Raw genomic sequence first — 15,770 nt, 5'->3', positions numbered from 1 at the left:
AAGCCCAGCCTGAACTGCTTATTGAGACTCAGTCTCAAAAAGACAAAAAAAAAAGAGAGAGAGTGGCGGGTTCCCTCTGCAGGGGGCCACAGGGAGCCCTGTCCCCGCTTCCCCATGCGTGTGTCAGGTGCTCCTGATAGAGCTGTGGGGTTGGCTTTGAACAGTAACAAAAACAGCAGATCGGCCCAGCACAGTGACACACACCTGTAATCCCAGCACGTGGGAAGCTGAGGCAGGAGGATTGCAAGTTGGAGCCCAGCCTGGGCAACATAGCAGTTTAGCAAGACCCTCTTTCAGAATAAAAATAATAATTACAAAAGGGCTGGTGTTGTAGCTCATCACAAAGGCCCTGGATTCAATCCCTAGTCATGAAAAACAAAAGCCAACGAGGCAGCCCGAGCTTCTCGAGGCCGAGGGGTTTGCCCGAGGTCACACGGACGAGACGTGGCAGGGCTGGGACTCACACCCACAGCCTCGTCTCTGCTGCATCTGGCACTGCAGGAAGGCTAGTTGGTTGCAGGCTGATCTGGCCACCTGACCTCCCCTTCCCATTTGCCCTTGTTCCCCTGTGGGGGTGCCTTCCCACTCCTGTGGGGTCTACTAGCAGTCACCCCAGTCTGGGTCCCAGCTCTGCCATAAGCCAGCCAGACAGTTACTTAACCTCAGTGCCTCACCTGGAAATTGGGGATCATCACGGCACCTCCTGACTGTGAAGGTTCAGTGGACTCCCGCCTCTGCCACCCCATCAGGCTGCCACTGCACCTGTCTTCTCATCACGCTCCCCTCCCTCTGGGCTGCTGCCATCTGTCTAGACCCAGGTTGGATAGGGGCCCCCAGCCTGTACACTGTATGCCAGGGAGGATATAAAAGGAGGTTTCTCTCTGGCCCAGCTTGGGCAGGCAGGATTCCAGGAGGGGTGTGGCCTCCTTTCGGGCCTAACTCCAAATGCCACCCAGGCTGTGGCATTGGGCACAGAGGAAATGCCAGCGAGGGGTGTGGAGAGGACCAGGCGAGAGAGCCACGGGGGCTAGGGAGCCTAGAGCAGCGTCCAGACCATCGGGACACGTTGCCTGGTTTGGGCTGGGGTGGCCCTGCTGGCGGGAGGACCCTCTGTTGCCAGGGGAAGGGGTGACAGCCACGGATGGCCCAGCTGTCCCCTCAGCCCAGTTTCCTTGCTCACAGGGAAAATATGGGGGCCAGCTGCACCCTCACAAACCTCACAGGAGCCCACCGACCCCCAGTGACCCCAAGACTGAGGGCCGAGGGAGGGATCTGACCATGACCCCAGTGGTGTGTACGGTCCTTTGTTTGTTCATCTAGAAAATGGGCTTCTTGTGGGGCTGCATGGGCTGAGCATGGGATGATACAGGGCCGGCCATGCTGGCTCCTCCGTGGGCGCCTGTGAATGGCGGGTGTCACACCCACCATGCCAGCTCCCTTCCTTCCTGCCCCCCACACCCCATCCTGCTCCATCCTGCCTCAGGGCCTTTGCACAACTGGTGCAGAACCAGGTCTGCAGTGCCCAGCCCAGCATCAGCTCAGCAGGTAGGAACGAACGAACGGGTGAATAAAAGAATGAGTGAGCGAAGGAAGTATTTAATGAATGAATAAACCAATGCCCCAAGCTCTTGAAGTTGGGTGTGTCACCCCCAGTGCGGTCGGAAAACTGAGGCTTAGAGCTTTGGCTCCCCACCCCGGGGAAGAATGGGCTGGAGGCCAGGGCTCCTGGTGGGTGCCACCCGGGGCTGGCATCTGCGTCTGCCCTTCCTCCTCTGGCTGACACGGGTGACCCACGCTCCATGGGTGTCTCTGCCGCTGGGACCTCAGGCTGCTTTAGCTCCTGGTGCAGCGGGCCGCTGGGGAGACGGAGGCGGAGGGTGGGGGTCTCCATGGACACCCCTTGCTGCAGGAGGGAAACGGGCCGCTGGACAGCCAGCTGTGTGCCCGCTGGCGAGTCCCTCCCACCCTGGGCCTTGTCTCCTGGCCCGGGGAACCCTTGGGACAGCCCACATGAGTTCTGGGCGGCCCAGGGTGAGGATACCCAGAGCCCAGCTGACAGGGAGCGGGTGGGAGATGGGAGAGAACAGTACAGGAGGAGTCTTTCTCAGGGGCGGTCACCTGCGCTCCACCCTGCCCTGACACCCCTCAAGATAGTATGCAGAGCACCCTTCTCCCCAGCCCTAATGGGGACAGAGACTCAGCCTCTCGGTGTAGTCCAGGCTGACCTTGAACTCACTATGTAGCCCAGACTGACCTCTTAACTCCCCACAATCCTCCTGCCTCAGCCTCCTGAATGCTGGGATGGCCAGTGTGTGCCGTTGCATTCTGCTTGGGCCGAGTGGTCGTAAGCTCCTACCCCGTGGCAGCCATGCCTACTCAGCATCTGCTACGTACAGAGCGTGGTGAGGACCTGGAGCACAGCTCAGCCCCCCGCCCGTGGCTGGTTCCAGCCGGCGCAGCGGCTCTCCAGCTGCTGAAGAGGAAAGAAATCCGTGCTGAGTAAAGGCTCAGGCAAAGCCTGGGAGGGAGCCCTGCAGAGAATGGGGTGTTGGAGCGCGCCTGCACCTGCCTGGAGCACGCGGGCCCCTGTGGGTGCCTAAGCCATGGCCTTGGGCTGCGAGGGGGCAGCACGGGATGCCAGCGTTGGTGGAGCAGTTGCTCTGCGTGCCCGGTGCCCGTGGTCTTTTCTGTCCGTTCTCAGCCCCCCTCCACGTGGAGGTGCGGCTCCCACTTTCCAGATTGGAGGCCGGGGAGATGCTGCCACCCGCGCTGTCACCCTGCCCCCGCTGGGAGCCTCTGTTTGGAGCTGGGCGAACGTGGCCTCAATTTGCAGCCCTGGGCAGACCTCTTAACCTCTCTGAGCTGCAGCTTCTGTCTTTTTATATATATATATTTGTCCCTCTTTTTCTCCTTTTTTTTTTTTTTTTTGTACTGAGGATTGAGCCCAGGGCCTTTGCACTGAGTGATGTCCCCAGTTCTTGTATAATGATTTTATTTTGAGACAGGGTCTTGTCCATGTTCTTAAACCCTGGCACTGGCGGGCACAACCCTGGGGTGGGGGAGGTTAGCTCTTCCCAAGCTTCCAGGCTGCTGGCTGCAGGCTGGGAAGGAGGCGCAGGTGGGGACAGCGGGGACAAAGGCCCAGGGGAGCCACAGACCCCAAGGCCTACAGGAGGAGCTGAGAGGGCGAGGCGGCCGGGGCCTCTGGAGGAGGAGGAGGACTTGGACTGCGTAGCGGGTGGGGCACGGAAAACGGCCCCGGGGTGGCCGAGGCACTGGGGAGGCTGAGGCAGAGACCGGCAGCGGCAAGGGGCCCCAAGCTGGGTGAGTCGCAGGTGCAGGGGTCACAAGCCTGGAGGCAGGGCTTGGCCTCTCTGGGGTCCAGCCTTTCCACCCCGCCCCCTGACCTGGTCCAGTGGAGGTAGCGCCCCTGGCCATGCCCAGCAGGAACCCCGCCTCCGGGCACCAGGGCAGTTGCTGGGCATCCCAGGCGCCCTCCCCGCCCCCCTGTCCCCCACCCGTACCTTTGTCCCTGCCCAGCAGAGCCGGGTGTTGTCCATGGAGGGGTTTAATTCCTCTTCCCCAGCTCTGGTTCTCCTCTTGCCCTCCCCCTCCCCTTCTAGGCTTGGACAAATTCAGCGTTTAAAAATAACCCTCGGATCTCGGCACAGCAGTCCCTGGCTGACCCGAGGGGCGGACCGCAGCAGTGCGTGCCCGGCTCGTGACTCTGGGCTGGGCTGGGCTGGGCTGGGCTGGGTAGGGAAGGGTGCGGGGAAGCCCCGTCCTGCGCACGTCACGTGGCACCTTCTCTGGCTTTCGGGCCATCAGCTGCCTTCTGGGCAGGTTCCCAGCTGTCCAGGAAATGGAACCTGGGACGATCACTGACCTTGCCCCTGGCCCCCGTGTCCCTGGGGGCCGGGGACAGAGGCTTGCACAAGCCTTTGGTGCTGGGGGCCGAGCCTGGCTTAGCCTTCGATCCCTGTGCTTGTGTGGCCTGGTCACCTCGCTTCACCTCTCTGAGCCTCAGTTTCCTCCCCTGAGGTGATCAGCCTCATCCCTGTTGGGACACACTTCCGGGCGGGGCTGCTCAGCCCCAGGGCTCAAGGCGCTGCTATTTGAACACCCCGACAGAGAGGCCTGAGGGTCCCCAGAGGCTGGACTCACCCAAGCCTGACACTCCTGAGCCCGGGCCCCTGTGTATCCCCACTGGCCAGGCCCTGACCCAGGACCTCCCAGCCCTGGTAGAGGAGCCGCCGGTGGGTCGCAGGAGGTGGAGCTGGTGAGCACCCTGTTTGGGGCATAGGGACCCCTCCCCATCCCTGGCACCCAGTGGAGACCCAGCGTGTGGGCCCTGGGAGGACAGTAGCGGGATAAGCGGATGAGCGCGCAGGCGAGGCAAGTTTCCGGGAGGAGGTGCTGCTGCCCCAGCTTCTCCGGGGCTGCATGACTTGGGCTGATGGGAAGGAGGGGCGGGCACCCTTGGGGTGGGTGATGCCGTCCAGTACAAGCCAGGTGCTTGAGACTTCGTAGGGAAGGAGGACCATGGGAGGCACCTCACCACATCAGCTCCCCAGCTCTAGGACTGGGGCTCCGGCTGCAAAAGTGGGGCAGCGCTGCCCTGCAGGGGCTACAGGACCCAGGAGTGCAGACCCGACTCAGCCTCACAGGCCTTGGCTTCCCAGGATGGGGCCACAGGGCCCCAAACCCCGCCTGCAGGGTGTTTCCCAGGCCTATCCTGAAGTCTCCCCAGAGTGAAATCCTTTGCTAAGCGCTCCAAAGCTGTAATCTCCATTTATCCTCCCAGGGAGGCTGAGGAGGAGGCCGGGGTGCAGAGCAATTAAGCAGCTTGCAGCCTGGAGAGCGGTGGGGCAGGCAGGAGCAGGGGGCCCCGCCCTGGGCCCCGGCAGGGCGCTGCTCACCAGCCGGCATCCTGGGACCCAACAGGACCTCCCAGCCCTGGTAGAGGAGCTGCCGGTGGGTCGCAGGAGGTGGAGCTGCATTTGGAGGCATTTGAGAGCCATCGCTCTTTCTTCTGGCAGAGCTGACCTCCCAGGGATGGCATCTGTCACCATAAGTTCCAAAAATGCCTCTGCCACTGAGTGTTCAGTCTCAGGGTCACTCAGGTGGCCGCCCCTTCCTCTGCCCTACAGCCCTGGCTTTGACCATGGCAGACACAGGGTGTGGGGCTGCTGCAGGACCCAAGCCCGGCCCCCTCTGCCCTACCTGGCCAGGCCAAGCGCTCAGGAGGACAAGGTGGCCCTGGGGTGGCTCCAGGGGCCCAGAGCAGGGGCCTGGGACGGTCCCAAGCCAGCAGAGGGGCCCTGTGTAGACTGCGCACCGTCCTTCCTGTCCCCTCTGACAGAGCCGTGCTGCCTGGGGTCACATCTCTGCCCCCAGTGTCGTCTCTTGGGCTGGAGCAGGAGCAAAGGGCTTTGTCCAGTTGTCACCAAACCCCTGGAGGGGAGCAGGGACTCAGAAGAAGGTGAAGCAGAGCAGCCAGGCAGGAGGGCCTGGGGCCCCCCACCCTGCCATCCCGTCCTGCTTTTTGTCTGCAAACCTGAGACTTCCTCTTGGGGACTCATAAGAGGATCGTGCATAATCTGTCTCTGTGACCAGCTGGTCGTGCCGGGCGCGGTGCTCCCGGTCCATCTGGGCTGTGTGTGTCAGAGACCCCTTCTTTTTGAAGACTGAGTAACCACACTGTCCACGAACACTCGGCTTGTGTCCCCGGGCTCCTGTGAATACTTGTGCTGGAACGTGGGTGTGCAGGCCCCTGCTAGTGCCCCTGCCCCCGGCCCCTGGGGCACAGTTCTCCGCTGGAGTCCTGTGTCCTGTTCTTGGGTGCGTCCTCGGAAGGTGCACAGCATTCTAAGCACTCGTGTGTGTGTGTGCGCATGCGTGTGTGCCCCTTTGTGAGTACTCACGCGTTGCCAGCATCCTTGCTGGAAGGCGCGGGCGGGGTAGTTCTTCCGAGCTCCGTCCACCTCCGTGTAGTTCACCACTGGGCCCCTAATGCGGGGCTGCACGGTTACCACCATGACGGCCCAGCAGGGAGCTGACCCCGAGCCGTCCCGGGCGCACAGGTTCCCGGCCTCCTCCTGGGTCCCGGCCCGCTCATTTCCCCCGCCTGAGCCCCGCCTGCCCTTGCTGAGGTGTCCTTAAGCCACGGAAGGCACAGGCTGTGACGGGGACGTGTGGGGAAGTCGCCCATTCCAGAGAGATCAGATGGCGGCTTTGCTTCCGTCCTCCGGCCCCCCAGCCTGCTCGCGCCTCCCTACCTCTCCCCGCCACGCCACCGCCACGACGCAGCAGCCCACACACCCTGGGTCTCGTTGACAGGCAGCGCTGGGCAGATCGGGTCGATGCAGGCCAAACGATGACCAGTTGTGGGCAGCGGTCCTGGAACGCGCTCGCCCTGCTCTTCGCGCTGCTCTTCTCAGCAGGTAAGGGGGGCAAGCGGTGCGGGGCCCTTAGGGGCAGCGGGGCCGTCTCAGATGTGGCTGCCTTTAGGGGCTGCAGGAGAAGCCCCTGTCCACGTCCTCCCCTTCAGCCCTGCGGGCGGATGCTTGGTGATGACGGGTCACCCCCGTTACAGGTGGGGAAACTGAGGCTTGGGGCAGGAACTGGCTTGCCTGAGACAGCACAGCTAGCAGGGGACCGGGGTTCCACTAGCCGCCCTCCCTGCCATCCTCCGAGTCTCAGCTGGGGTCACAGTTGGCTAGAACTTTACTTGTAACGATGGGGATCAACCAAGCCCTATGCTCTTCCAAAGCAGAGCCAACCAGAGAGACCCCTTGTGTCCCCCAGGCCCCAGGGGGACCCACAGGGCCAGCTCCCCATCTCTCTCCCCTCTCAGTACCTGCTCACGGCCTCGAGCTCCAGCTAAGCCTGGTGGTTTCCAGCACTGCACCTCCGCTGGGTGCAGCTCAGCAGGCCTGGGAGGGGCTGGGTTGGGGTGCAGGGCAGAGCTGCCAGGACACAGGGCTGAAGTCCAGCCAAGGCCGGGACTCGGGCCACTGTGTGCCAGCTCCTCCCTTCTCAGGTGACCCTGTGCATTGGCTCGCAGGGTCCTCCCTCTCCTTCAAGTAAGGAAGTTTGGGGCTCAGAGAAGGACTTTGACCTGTCCCAGGTCACCCAGCTGGGGAAGGGAGACCGAGATGGCTTTTACTGAGCACTGTCCTCACCAGGAGCGACCCTGAGCTCTGCTGGGCCCTGGCTGGGGATCCAGGATCAGCTTACACTCTGCTGTTTGCAAAGTGCCCCTGAGAGCCCCTGGCCACCCGGGAGGCCACCATCTTCCACCGGCGAGGCCCAGGTGGCCTTGGCCCAGGACTCCCACCCAGTCCCCAGCTCCTAGCCCAGAGCCCCATGGAAGCAGCACGCTTCCTGGTCGTTGCCAGGTGCCAAAGCGAATGCCTCAGACTGGTGGCTAAGGTGGGCTGTGACGCTTCTGCCTGTCCCCTTCCCACCCAAGACTTGGAGGCCCAACTCCAAAGCGTAGCACACGGTGTCCCTGTCACTCCCCACGGCTCCTCCAGGCAGGCAGGTCCCCACCCACATATCAGCTTCCCAAGCGCTTGTGAGTTAGACTGTGCCCCCACCCCCAGCCTCAGGTGTGGACAGGGTGCCAAGGGGCCGGACTCGGCCGTTCTGACCACGGAGGACGGAGCTGGGAGCCCCACTTCTCTCCTCCGCGGCTGGCACATCCACTGACACGTACCTAATCCCTCTGTGTCTCGGGGTCAGAGATGAGGGGGCCTGGAAGGCTCCCTGACTCCCACACCATCCCCGTAGAGGAGCGGGAGGAGGAGGAGAGCCCCACTGGGGATGCCTGCAGGATTTCATGCCAGCTGCCCAAGCCAGCCTGTGCATCCTGGTGCCTGGGGTGCCACCCACCTGCCACCAGCTGGGTCCCCTGTGTGACCGGACAGCAGGCAAGCACCAGGGGGCCTGCGGCCTCAGGCGAGGCAGAGCTCCCCGCAGGAGGTGCAGCAGCCCATTTCCCAAGGACACCGATTAAACCCAGGACTGGGGCTCCAGGGTGTGCATCGGATGCCTTTAGGATCTTGCTGCCCCTGTTTCTCCATGGACGCTCTGCTGCTAAATACTGTCCTGCAGAGAGCAGACGCGGGCAGGGCCCAGGGCGCTCTGGGCCTACGGCACCAAGGCTGCAGGCCCTGAGACGTGGGAAAGGGGGACCTGGGCCTTGCACCCTGGCTTTCAGTGGCTCCAGTGTCCAGAAAGAGGCCACGAGAGCCAAGTCCTTTAGGCCCCTGAGCCGCAGTCTCTCTGCCCCTCAAGCCTGTCTGCCGGGGAGGCTGTGGGGTTATTGGGGCGGGGCGGGCCCCGTCCAGCCGGTGGCTCTGTCTTGCAGGCCTGTCCGCGCATTTCCGGGTGTGTGAGCCCTACACAGATCACAAAGGCCGCTACCACTTCGGCTTCCACTGCCCCCGGCTCTCGGACAACAAAACCTTCATCCTGTGCTGCCACCACAACAGCTCGGTCTTCAAGTACTGCTGCAACGAGACGGAGTTCCAGGCGGTCATGCAGGCCAACCTCACGGCCGGCTCTGAGGGCTACGTGCACAAGTGAGTGGGGTCGTCGGTGCGAGGAGTCCGTCCTGGGGGACGCTGCTGGGAGGACGGGCCGGTGGGGAGCCCGTGGAGTCTCAGGTGACCAGGGTCCCTGTCCTGCTCTCTTCTCTGGGCATCAGTCTTCTCATCTGAAAAATGGGCACATCAGGGCCATGGCAGGCCTGCTGCAGGGGGTAAATAGCATCACGGATAGGCTTTCAGGCCTGGAATCTACTGGGCTCAAGGTCCTTCTTTCACTGGTATTCATTCAACAAGCACTGACTGATGCTGTTGAGTCAGAGATTACTCATGTGGGGCAGCCATCTCCTTAAGGTTCTCAGAAAGCCCTGAGCTCGGACCCTGGGGGAGGAGACCGCAGGGTGGAGAGGGGTTTTCGGGCAGAACAGTGGTGGCAGGATGCTAACTAACCCAGGGGGATGGAAGCCGCGTGTGTTTGTCTTAGGAGCGAAGCTGACCGCCTCTCACACGGTGAGACCTGTTTGCATTTCTTATATGAGCTAGCTGCTTGTGTCTTTCACTGTTTTCTAGTCACACGTTTCGTCCTTTACTTATTTGTTGATAGAAACTTCACACATGAAAGAAATGAGTAGCAGGGCACGGTGACCCACGCCTGTAATCCCAGCACTTGGGAGGCTGAGGCAGGAGGATCACCATGAGTTTGAGGTCGGCCTGGGCTACGTAGCAAGTTCAAGACTAGACTGGACACTGTCTCAAAAAAAAAAAAAAAAAAGAATTCACTATTTTCTCAGTATGCCTTTGACTTTAGGCTGCTTTTTCCTTGGGCCTAGTTTTAATCATACTATCACATCATTTCAGAACTTTTGGTTTTATAGTTTTTGGGATTTCATCATTGCGAAGATAGCTTTTCCTGTTTGAAACCATTAAAAAATTCCCCCGTGTTTTCCTCTATCTCTTTTGTTTTAACTTTTTCTCTCTAAATGTCTGGCTTATCATTTATACCCAGCTTATTTTGACTTTGTTTTGTCTTCAAATAGCTGACGCTTCGTTTAGAGCAAATGAACGATGTCAGTTTTGCATGTGGAACCCAATCTTACTATTTTTGTCTCATTGTTCAGAGCCTCGTCCACCTCTCTGTCGGTCTGGCACACAAGCCCAGCCGTACTGTCAGGTGCTGCCTCTGAGGGCAGGGTCGCTGGCCATTCTGCAGCTGCTCACTTGCTGTAACTTCCATGTTAGCCGCTGTGACCCGCGTGTTTCCCCCGTGACCTGCGTGTTTCAGCGTCTTCTTGGCATATTCTGGCTCTTAGTCACTTGGTAGAATTAGCTTGCGTAGTCCCCTCCCTGCCCAAATGAAATCTCAGAATAACACACGAAACCAGCGGGCTGGGGATTTAGCTCAGCGGCACAGTGCCTGCCTGGCAAGCGCGAGGTCGTGAGCTCGATTCCCGGTACCGAAAAAAAACCAAAACAAAACCAACAAAAAAACCCCACGAAACCAGGTAAGTCCGGTTAGCATTTCCTACCGGGAGCCTGTGGAATTCATCGCTTGACCTAAGAAATGACCTTTCCTGATGTTAAATATTTCCACCCAAGGACGCGATCTGCAGTCCCGCTGGCCCGAGGGACCTTTCATAGCAGCTTGGGCCTCTCCTGTGGCTGCTGCCGCCCTCTCCTCGTTTATCCCAGGGTCTTTCCCCAGACCTTCTCTTGGGCCTGTTCTCCAGGTGGTGAAAGCCGACCATTCCCCACCCGGGCTCCTTTCTGAGATCTCAGGGCGACCCTTCCCAGGGCGTCCTCCGTGGTTTCCAGCCACACCGTGTGTGAAGGACGATCGTCCTGTTCCTCGCTTTCCATTCACACTTCCTGTCCTTGCCAGTGCGCTGCAGACTCTCCTGGCCAGGCATCTTCCTTCCTCCTGATTTTAATAGGTGGCTCCCAGGTTTTCCCAGGAAACAGGAGGCTGAATGCTCGGGTGGATGTGTGCTTTCCTGGTAGGAGAAATGGGCATGGAAAGAGTGTTTGTTGAGTGACTATTGAAGGGCTCGGGGTGCTGTTGGGGGCCGTGGGTCTGAGCCCGGGTCGTGCTGTCTGGTGTTGGGCGGGCTCTGCTGCTTCCTCTGGGGAAGGGGCTGCTTGCTCCTGGGGTCGGGCGGGAGACGCAGACCCCTTGGCTGTGGCCCGGGCTCCCCTCCTCCGAGTCCGGCTCCAAGCCCGCCTTCCTGCCATGTACGGAGTTTCCCCTGAATATCCTGCCATCTGCTCAGCCTCAGAATAATTCCGTGTGTGAAGCTGCTCAGCAAGCCCCGTCCCTCACAGCGGGCCTGCAGCCTGGGCTGTAACTTGGCCCAGCTCTGGGGAACGACCCAGGAGGCCCAGGGGGAATGTGGCGATCGGGGCTTTAATTTGAGGTTTTGTGCCTTGGCACTCCATGGCGGGGCTTGGAACCTCACGCTCTCTTCCTTGAGCCCCCGAGGGCAGTGCCGCCCCAGCCCCCATCCATTTCACAGGCGAGGAGGCTGAGGCAGGAGCGCTGAGTCACCGAACGATGAAGGCCCAGCAGGGCCACGGGGGTGGGGGTGACCCTGGGGTTAGAAGCCGCTGGAGTCATCCTGGAGTGTCCGCCACGGAGGTGGATCTGGGGGGGGGATGGGCCGCAGGCAGGGCCGCTGCACAGCCTCGCTGGCAGGGTGAGAGGTGGGGCAGCAGCCCTGGTCCCTGCCTCTGATCGCCAGGAGCACCTGTTCCCTGAATATCCTGCCATCCACTCCAGGAGAACCCGCAGGAGACACACCAGGAGCACCCGCAGTGTCTCCTGATGGTGCCAGAGGGGTGCAGCGTCGCCCCGGCTGAGACCCGCTGCCCTGGCGAGGTTCTCTTCGTCCTTGTCGTCCTGTTCCCCGCTCCCCAGATGTGGGTTCAGGGTTAGGGGCACCAGATCCAGGACCTTACCTTCCCCGTCACTGTGCTGCTGTACCCCTGGGGCAGGAGGACCCAAACGTGTGCCCGGGTGCCGTGGGCAGAGGCCCCGGTGACAGAGTGGGGCGGAGACAGTGGAGGCCTCCTGGGTGGGGGTGCACAGGCCTCTCCCCAGGGCTGGGGCCAGGGCTTAGGCTGGCTTTGCACACAGGGACACGTGGTTGTTGAGCAGGAACCCTGGGCCTGCACCCCACCAAGGGGGCTGGAGCCCCCACCCAGCCGCCTGGGCTCAGGGGCTGTAGGAAGGGAGAGCTAAGCCTGGGAGCCGTACCAGGCAGGCACTCAGGCAGGGTGCAGCAGGTGACAGGACCGGTCTAGGGAGCAGGACAGGGCGGTGGCCAGGATCCAGTGTGCGGTCTGTTGCCAGCGGTGTGGCTGGGCCTGCGTGTGTGAGCGGCCAGGCAGGGCCCCCTGCTCAGTGCCCGTCCTGCCTGCGGGCCGGGTTGCGCTGTGGCACAGGTCCATCTAGGCACGGCGTCGCGTTGCTGCCCTGCAGCTCTGGGAGGAAGCACAAAGGGCAGGGCAGAGGCTGGCGAGGTCGGATCTGGGGCAGGACTTGCCCGAGGCTGGGATGGCGTGGGGCCTGGCATCCCCGAATCCCAGGCAGCCTAGTGCCCGCCAGTGGCGCTGTCAGAGGGGCCAGGCCAGCCGTGACCCCCGGAGAGGCACCCAGAGCGGAGTGGCACAGGCTTCGGCGCCCACCCCTGCCGGTGAATCAGCAGGAGGCGGTGGTGACAGGACGCAGAGCTCTGCCGCCTTATTTATTTGTGTTTTTCCAGAGGAACAGAATGGTTTGTTTTGGTTCTGGCTTCCTGGCAGAGAGGCAGCGGGCAGAGGAGAGAGAGGAGGCAGCATCAGCGAGCCCACTGCCAAGGCTGATGCCCTCTTCCAGCCACGAGGGGGGCCTGGGGAGGCCCGCGGGGCGATGTTCACACCCAGTCTTCCCACCAGGGTGCTGGGCACCAACTTCAGGGGTCAGACAGCGACCCGGCAGTTCAGCACCAGACCCAGGAGGGAGGAGTCTTTCAGGGAGTGGTTGGCGCTGTCCAGGGTGGCCAGGCCTCTGGGGGTGGCTGAGGGTGTCATCAATGTTTGTGGGATCCTGCGAGGGTCGAGGGGCCCCAGGGGCGAGGGCAGGCATCTACGAAGACAGAACCCTGCTCCAGGGCCTGCGTGAGCAGCGGAAGGCTAAGGCCCCTCATGGCCAAGGACAGAGCCCTGGTGGGCAGAGAGCTTCAGGCACAGCAGGTGTCACTGATTCCCTCTATCCAGGCCACCCGAGCACACCGCTCACCAGGGCTGACACCAGAGAGGGTGGTCTGGAGCCACACAGGACGCAGCAGGCGGGTGCAGCTCCAGGCACGGTAGTGCTGAGGTCACCAGCACCCCTGGTGTCCCCAGGGCTGGAGACACGAAGGCCATCTTGCCATCCGTGTCCTCCCCGGCTGTGTCCGGGATGTCCCTATGTCTGGGTTGCCTGGTCACACTGGCCCATGCGCTGCCCCATGCCCTGTCCCTCCCAGAACCCAGATGAGGCTTCATGAGTTGCTCAGGACCCTGGGTCTGAACCCTGCTGGCTGTCACGTGGCCAACCCTGTTTCTACCGGGAGCGGGCAACACCCCTGCCGAAACACTCTCTGGCCGGGGGCAGCGTGTACTGTGACACTCATAGATTTCAGATGCCTCAGTTTAACTGGCCCAAAGCTATGCTGCACCATGGACCACACCAGCCCACCTGTCTTGCTGTGTGACCTTGGCCAAGGCACTTTGCCTCTCTGGGCTAGAAGGGATTGAGCAGTCAGTCCGCACTTTAATTGCATAGGCCAGCACTTCCTGGGTCCTTTCTCTTTTTTTCTTTTGTTTTTTGTTTTTTGTTTTTTTGGTACCAGGAATCAAACTCAGGACCTTACGCTTGCCAGGCAGGCACTTGTGCCGCTGACCTATATCCCCGGCCCTGGGTCCTTTCTCTTCCAGGCCCTGCTGTGATTTCTGGAAGCCTCAGGGTCACACCTCAGAGCAGAGAGCGTACTCATGCTCACTTCACAAGTGGGGAAACTGAGGCTCAGTTTCCCACAGTCACAGAGAGCACTTTGCAAGCCCGGATTTGGGTTCATTGGACTCTGACTTCCTGGCCGTTGTCGCCATGGTTACCACCTGCCCCTTGCTTCCAATGCAGCCAGCACCAGGTCCACGCTGCACCCTGGCTGTCCGAGCTGGGGGCCTAGAACTTTCCTCCTGCGCCTGCCAGCATAGAGTGGGGACAGCGACAGGGATCGGGACAGGGCCGGGACCGGGCGGGACATCCATCCCCGTCCCGACCGCAGCTGCACTTGCTCAGGGAGATGCACAGCGCAATCCCTGCCTGGGGAAGGCTTTGTTTATTGCTTAGGAAACACCAGAAGAATCTGACTCAGTCCGTCTCCCAAAATATCCGGCGCCTCGCGGCTGTGGCTTTGCCCCCACGCCAGCCTGGCTTTTATCTTCCACTGCTGACAGCACGCGGCGGAGACGGCGTCTGCGAGGAGCTCGTTCCCAAATCATGTATTTTCAGTTCGACTGTAGAAATTGTAATAGATCAGAGCCTTCCCAGCCGGGTGGTGCGAAGCCAGGCACCCAGGGTGGCCTCTCCCAGCGGGGTCTTGCAGGGCAGGAGGTGGGGTGCGGGGAGCGCTGCTGCAGGGCCCAGCAGGCCTGGCAGGACACACGCATGTGCGCGCACGTAAGCACAACTGCCTTTGCCGTGCACCAGGCTCAGTGGGAGAAGCTGGCCCTGTCCTCAGCTCCTGGTGGAGGTGAGCAGGGACGTGGGGGGCCCCTGCCAGGCAGCTGTGGGCACCTCCTCTCTGGACATCTGTCCTAGGTTTCATTTTTAATTTTTTTGAGACAGGGCCTTGTTACATACTTGTGGTGACCCTCCTGCCTCAGCCTCTCCAGAGTGCTGGGATCACAGGTGTGCACCGCTGCACTTGGCTTTCACCTGCCCTAGGTTTGACCTTTAAATTTCCCTGAGATTCCCAGGGGCCTCGATCTGAGTCTCAGCCTTGGCATTGCCAACTCGATAGTCTGTGGTTCTTATTTCCTGTCTATAAAGTGGGGCCACAGCTCCTGAGGCGGGCGTGGCGGCTGGATCAGAAGCCCAGGCTCAGCATCGCCGCCCATGGCCTGGTCAGGGGTTGGTGATGCACACAGAGAGTCTGAGCTCCAGCGAGTGTGTCACAAGCCCTCGCTCTGGGGCAGCTTCGGGAACATCTCGAGGCAGACAGTCCTGCAGGGTGAACCGCCCTTGGTGTCTTCTCAGGAACCCGAGGGAGGCTTAGACCTACACTGGGCACCCAGAGGGCTTCCTGGAGGAGGTGTTGGCCCGGCTGAGACTCACACAGGAGACAGAGGAGTCCCAGCCAAGGAGCAGCTTGGGTCAAGGCCCAGGGTCAGGAACACCACAGGTAGAGGGGGTCCGTCCCCCAGGACCTCCTGTGGTGGCCCCCGGGGTAGCACCTGGGCACAGTGATCTGGGGACGATGCCCTTCCCGGGCAGTGGGCAGCTGTGCAGTACAGAAAGCAGGGCGAGCCTGCCCCTGGCGTGGCAGCGTGGGATCCCTCCCTCTGGGCGGTATCTGCACGCAGCTGCCCGCCTCCCTCCACCCACCAGAGCTGCTGCCATGGGAACCAGGAAGAAGCCCTGCAGGGGGCACGGGAGAGAGGCTGCTGGGGAGGACAGAGCTAGGCTGCTTCCTCCAACGGCGGGGACCCCTTCTTTCCAATCCTGCCCCCGCTCGCTGAATCGGGCTCCTGGCCTCTTCTCCCGGGCAGGAACTCTGCCCCAAACTCTGCCTCCAGGCAGAGCTAGTGTCCCCTCCAAATAAGTCAGCCAGAGGCCTGCCAGTCACTCACACTTTAGCATGAACAAGTCCCTATGACTGTTGCAGGCTTCATGGCAGTGGTGGCTGGCAGAGGGGGCCAAAGGAGGGAGCAAGGATGGAGTTAGGGGGTCATGCATCCCTCAGGCAGGTGTTAGGCCTGAGCACCTGCCCTCAGGCCGCCCATGCTAGGGGCTCAGAGTTAGAAGGCCTCTCACTGAAGGTCTTCAGGCTCAGCCTAAGGTCTTGGCCAAGGTGGGAGTACAGGGTTGCAGCAGGGCAGGGAAGACCACGTCCTGGCCCCTGGCCCAGCCCAGGAGGGAGTCCAGGACCCCAGGAGTGCATCCCCCGCCAAGCTAGAGGGCTCCAGACGTGAGCCCAG

At 61.5% G+C, this 15,770-nt stretch overlaps 1 protein-coding gene and 1 long non-coding RNA gene across 6 annotated transcripts in view; one reads left to right on the top strand and one right to left on the bottom strand.

Annotated features, from left to right (window-relative positions):
• The window catches only part of Kiaa1644 (KIAA1644 ortholog), a 101,084-nt gene that overhangs the window by 59,276 nt on the left and 26,038 nt on the right, over positions 1 to 15,770 (top strand). For all 4 annotated transcript variants that reach the window (XM_005379463.2, XM_005379461.2, XM_005379462.2 and 1 more), the window contains exons 2-3: positions 6,340 to 6,443; positions 8,375 to 8,588. In XM_005379463.2, coding sequence (XP_005379520.1) covers positions 6,377 to 6,443; positions 8,375 to 8,588 — 281 coding nt within the window. In that variant the 5' untranslated portion in view covers positions 6,340 to 6,376. The remainder of the gene's footprint in view (positions 1 to 6,339; positions 6,444 to 8,374; positions 8,589 to 15,770) is intronic.
• Positions 838 to 6,153, bottom strand: LOC102022906. Of its 2 annotated transcripts, none has more exons than XR_260123.2 (3): positions 3,525 to 6,153; positions 2,255 to 2,473; positions 838 to 1,903 (listed from the first exon to the last, which is right to left on the bottom strand). It is a non-coding gene; the product is annotated as an uncharacterized LOC102022906 (long non-coding RNA). The 2 variants fall into 2 exon arrangements; XR_001233034.1 differs by having other exon boundaries at positions 2,395 to 2,473.

This window comes from Chinchilla lanigera, unplaced genomic scaffold (genome assembly GCF_000276665.1).
Source record: "Chinchilla lanigera isolate Chin_1 unplaced genomic scaffold, ChiLan1.0 scaffold00012, whole genome shotgun sequence".
Lineage (NCBI taxonomy): Eukaryota > Metazoa > Chordata > Mammalia > Rodentia > Chinchillidae > Chinchilla > Chinchilla lanigera.
The sequence above is the reverse complement of the archived record's forward strand: the minus strand, read 5'-3'. Positions and strand labels throughout refer to the sequence as shown.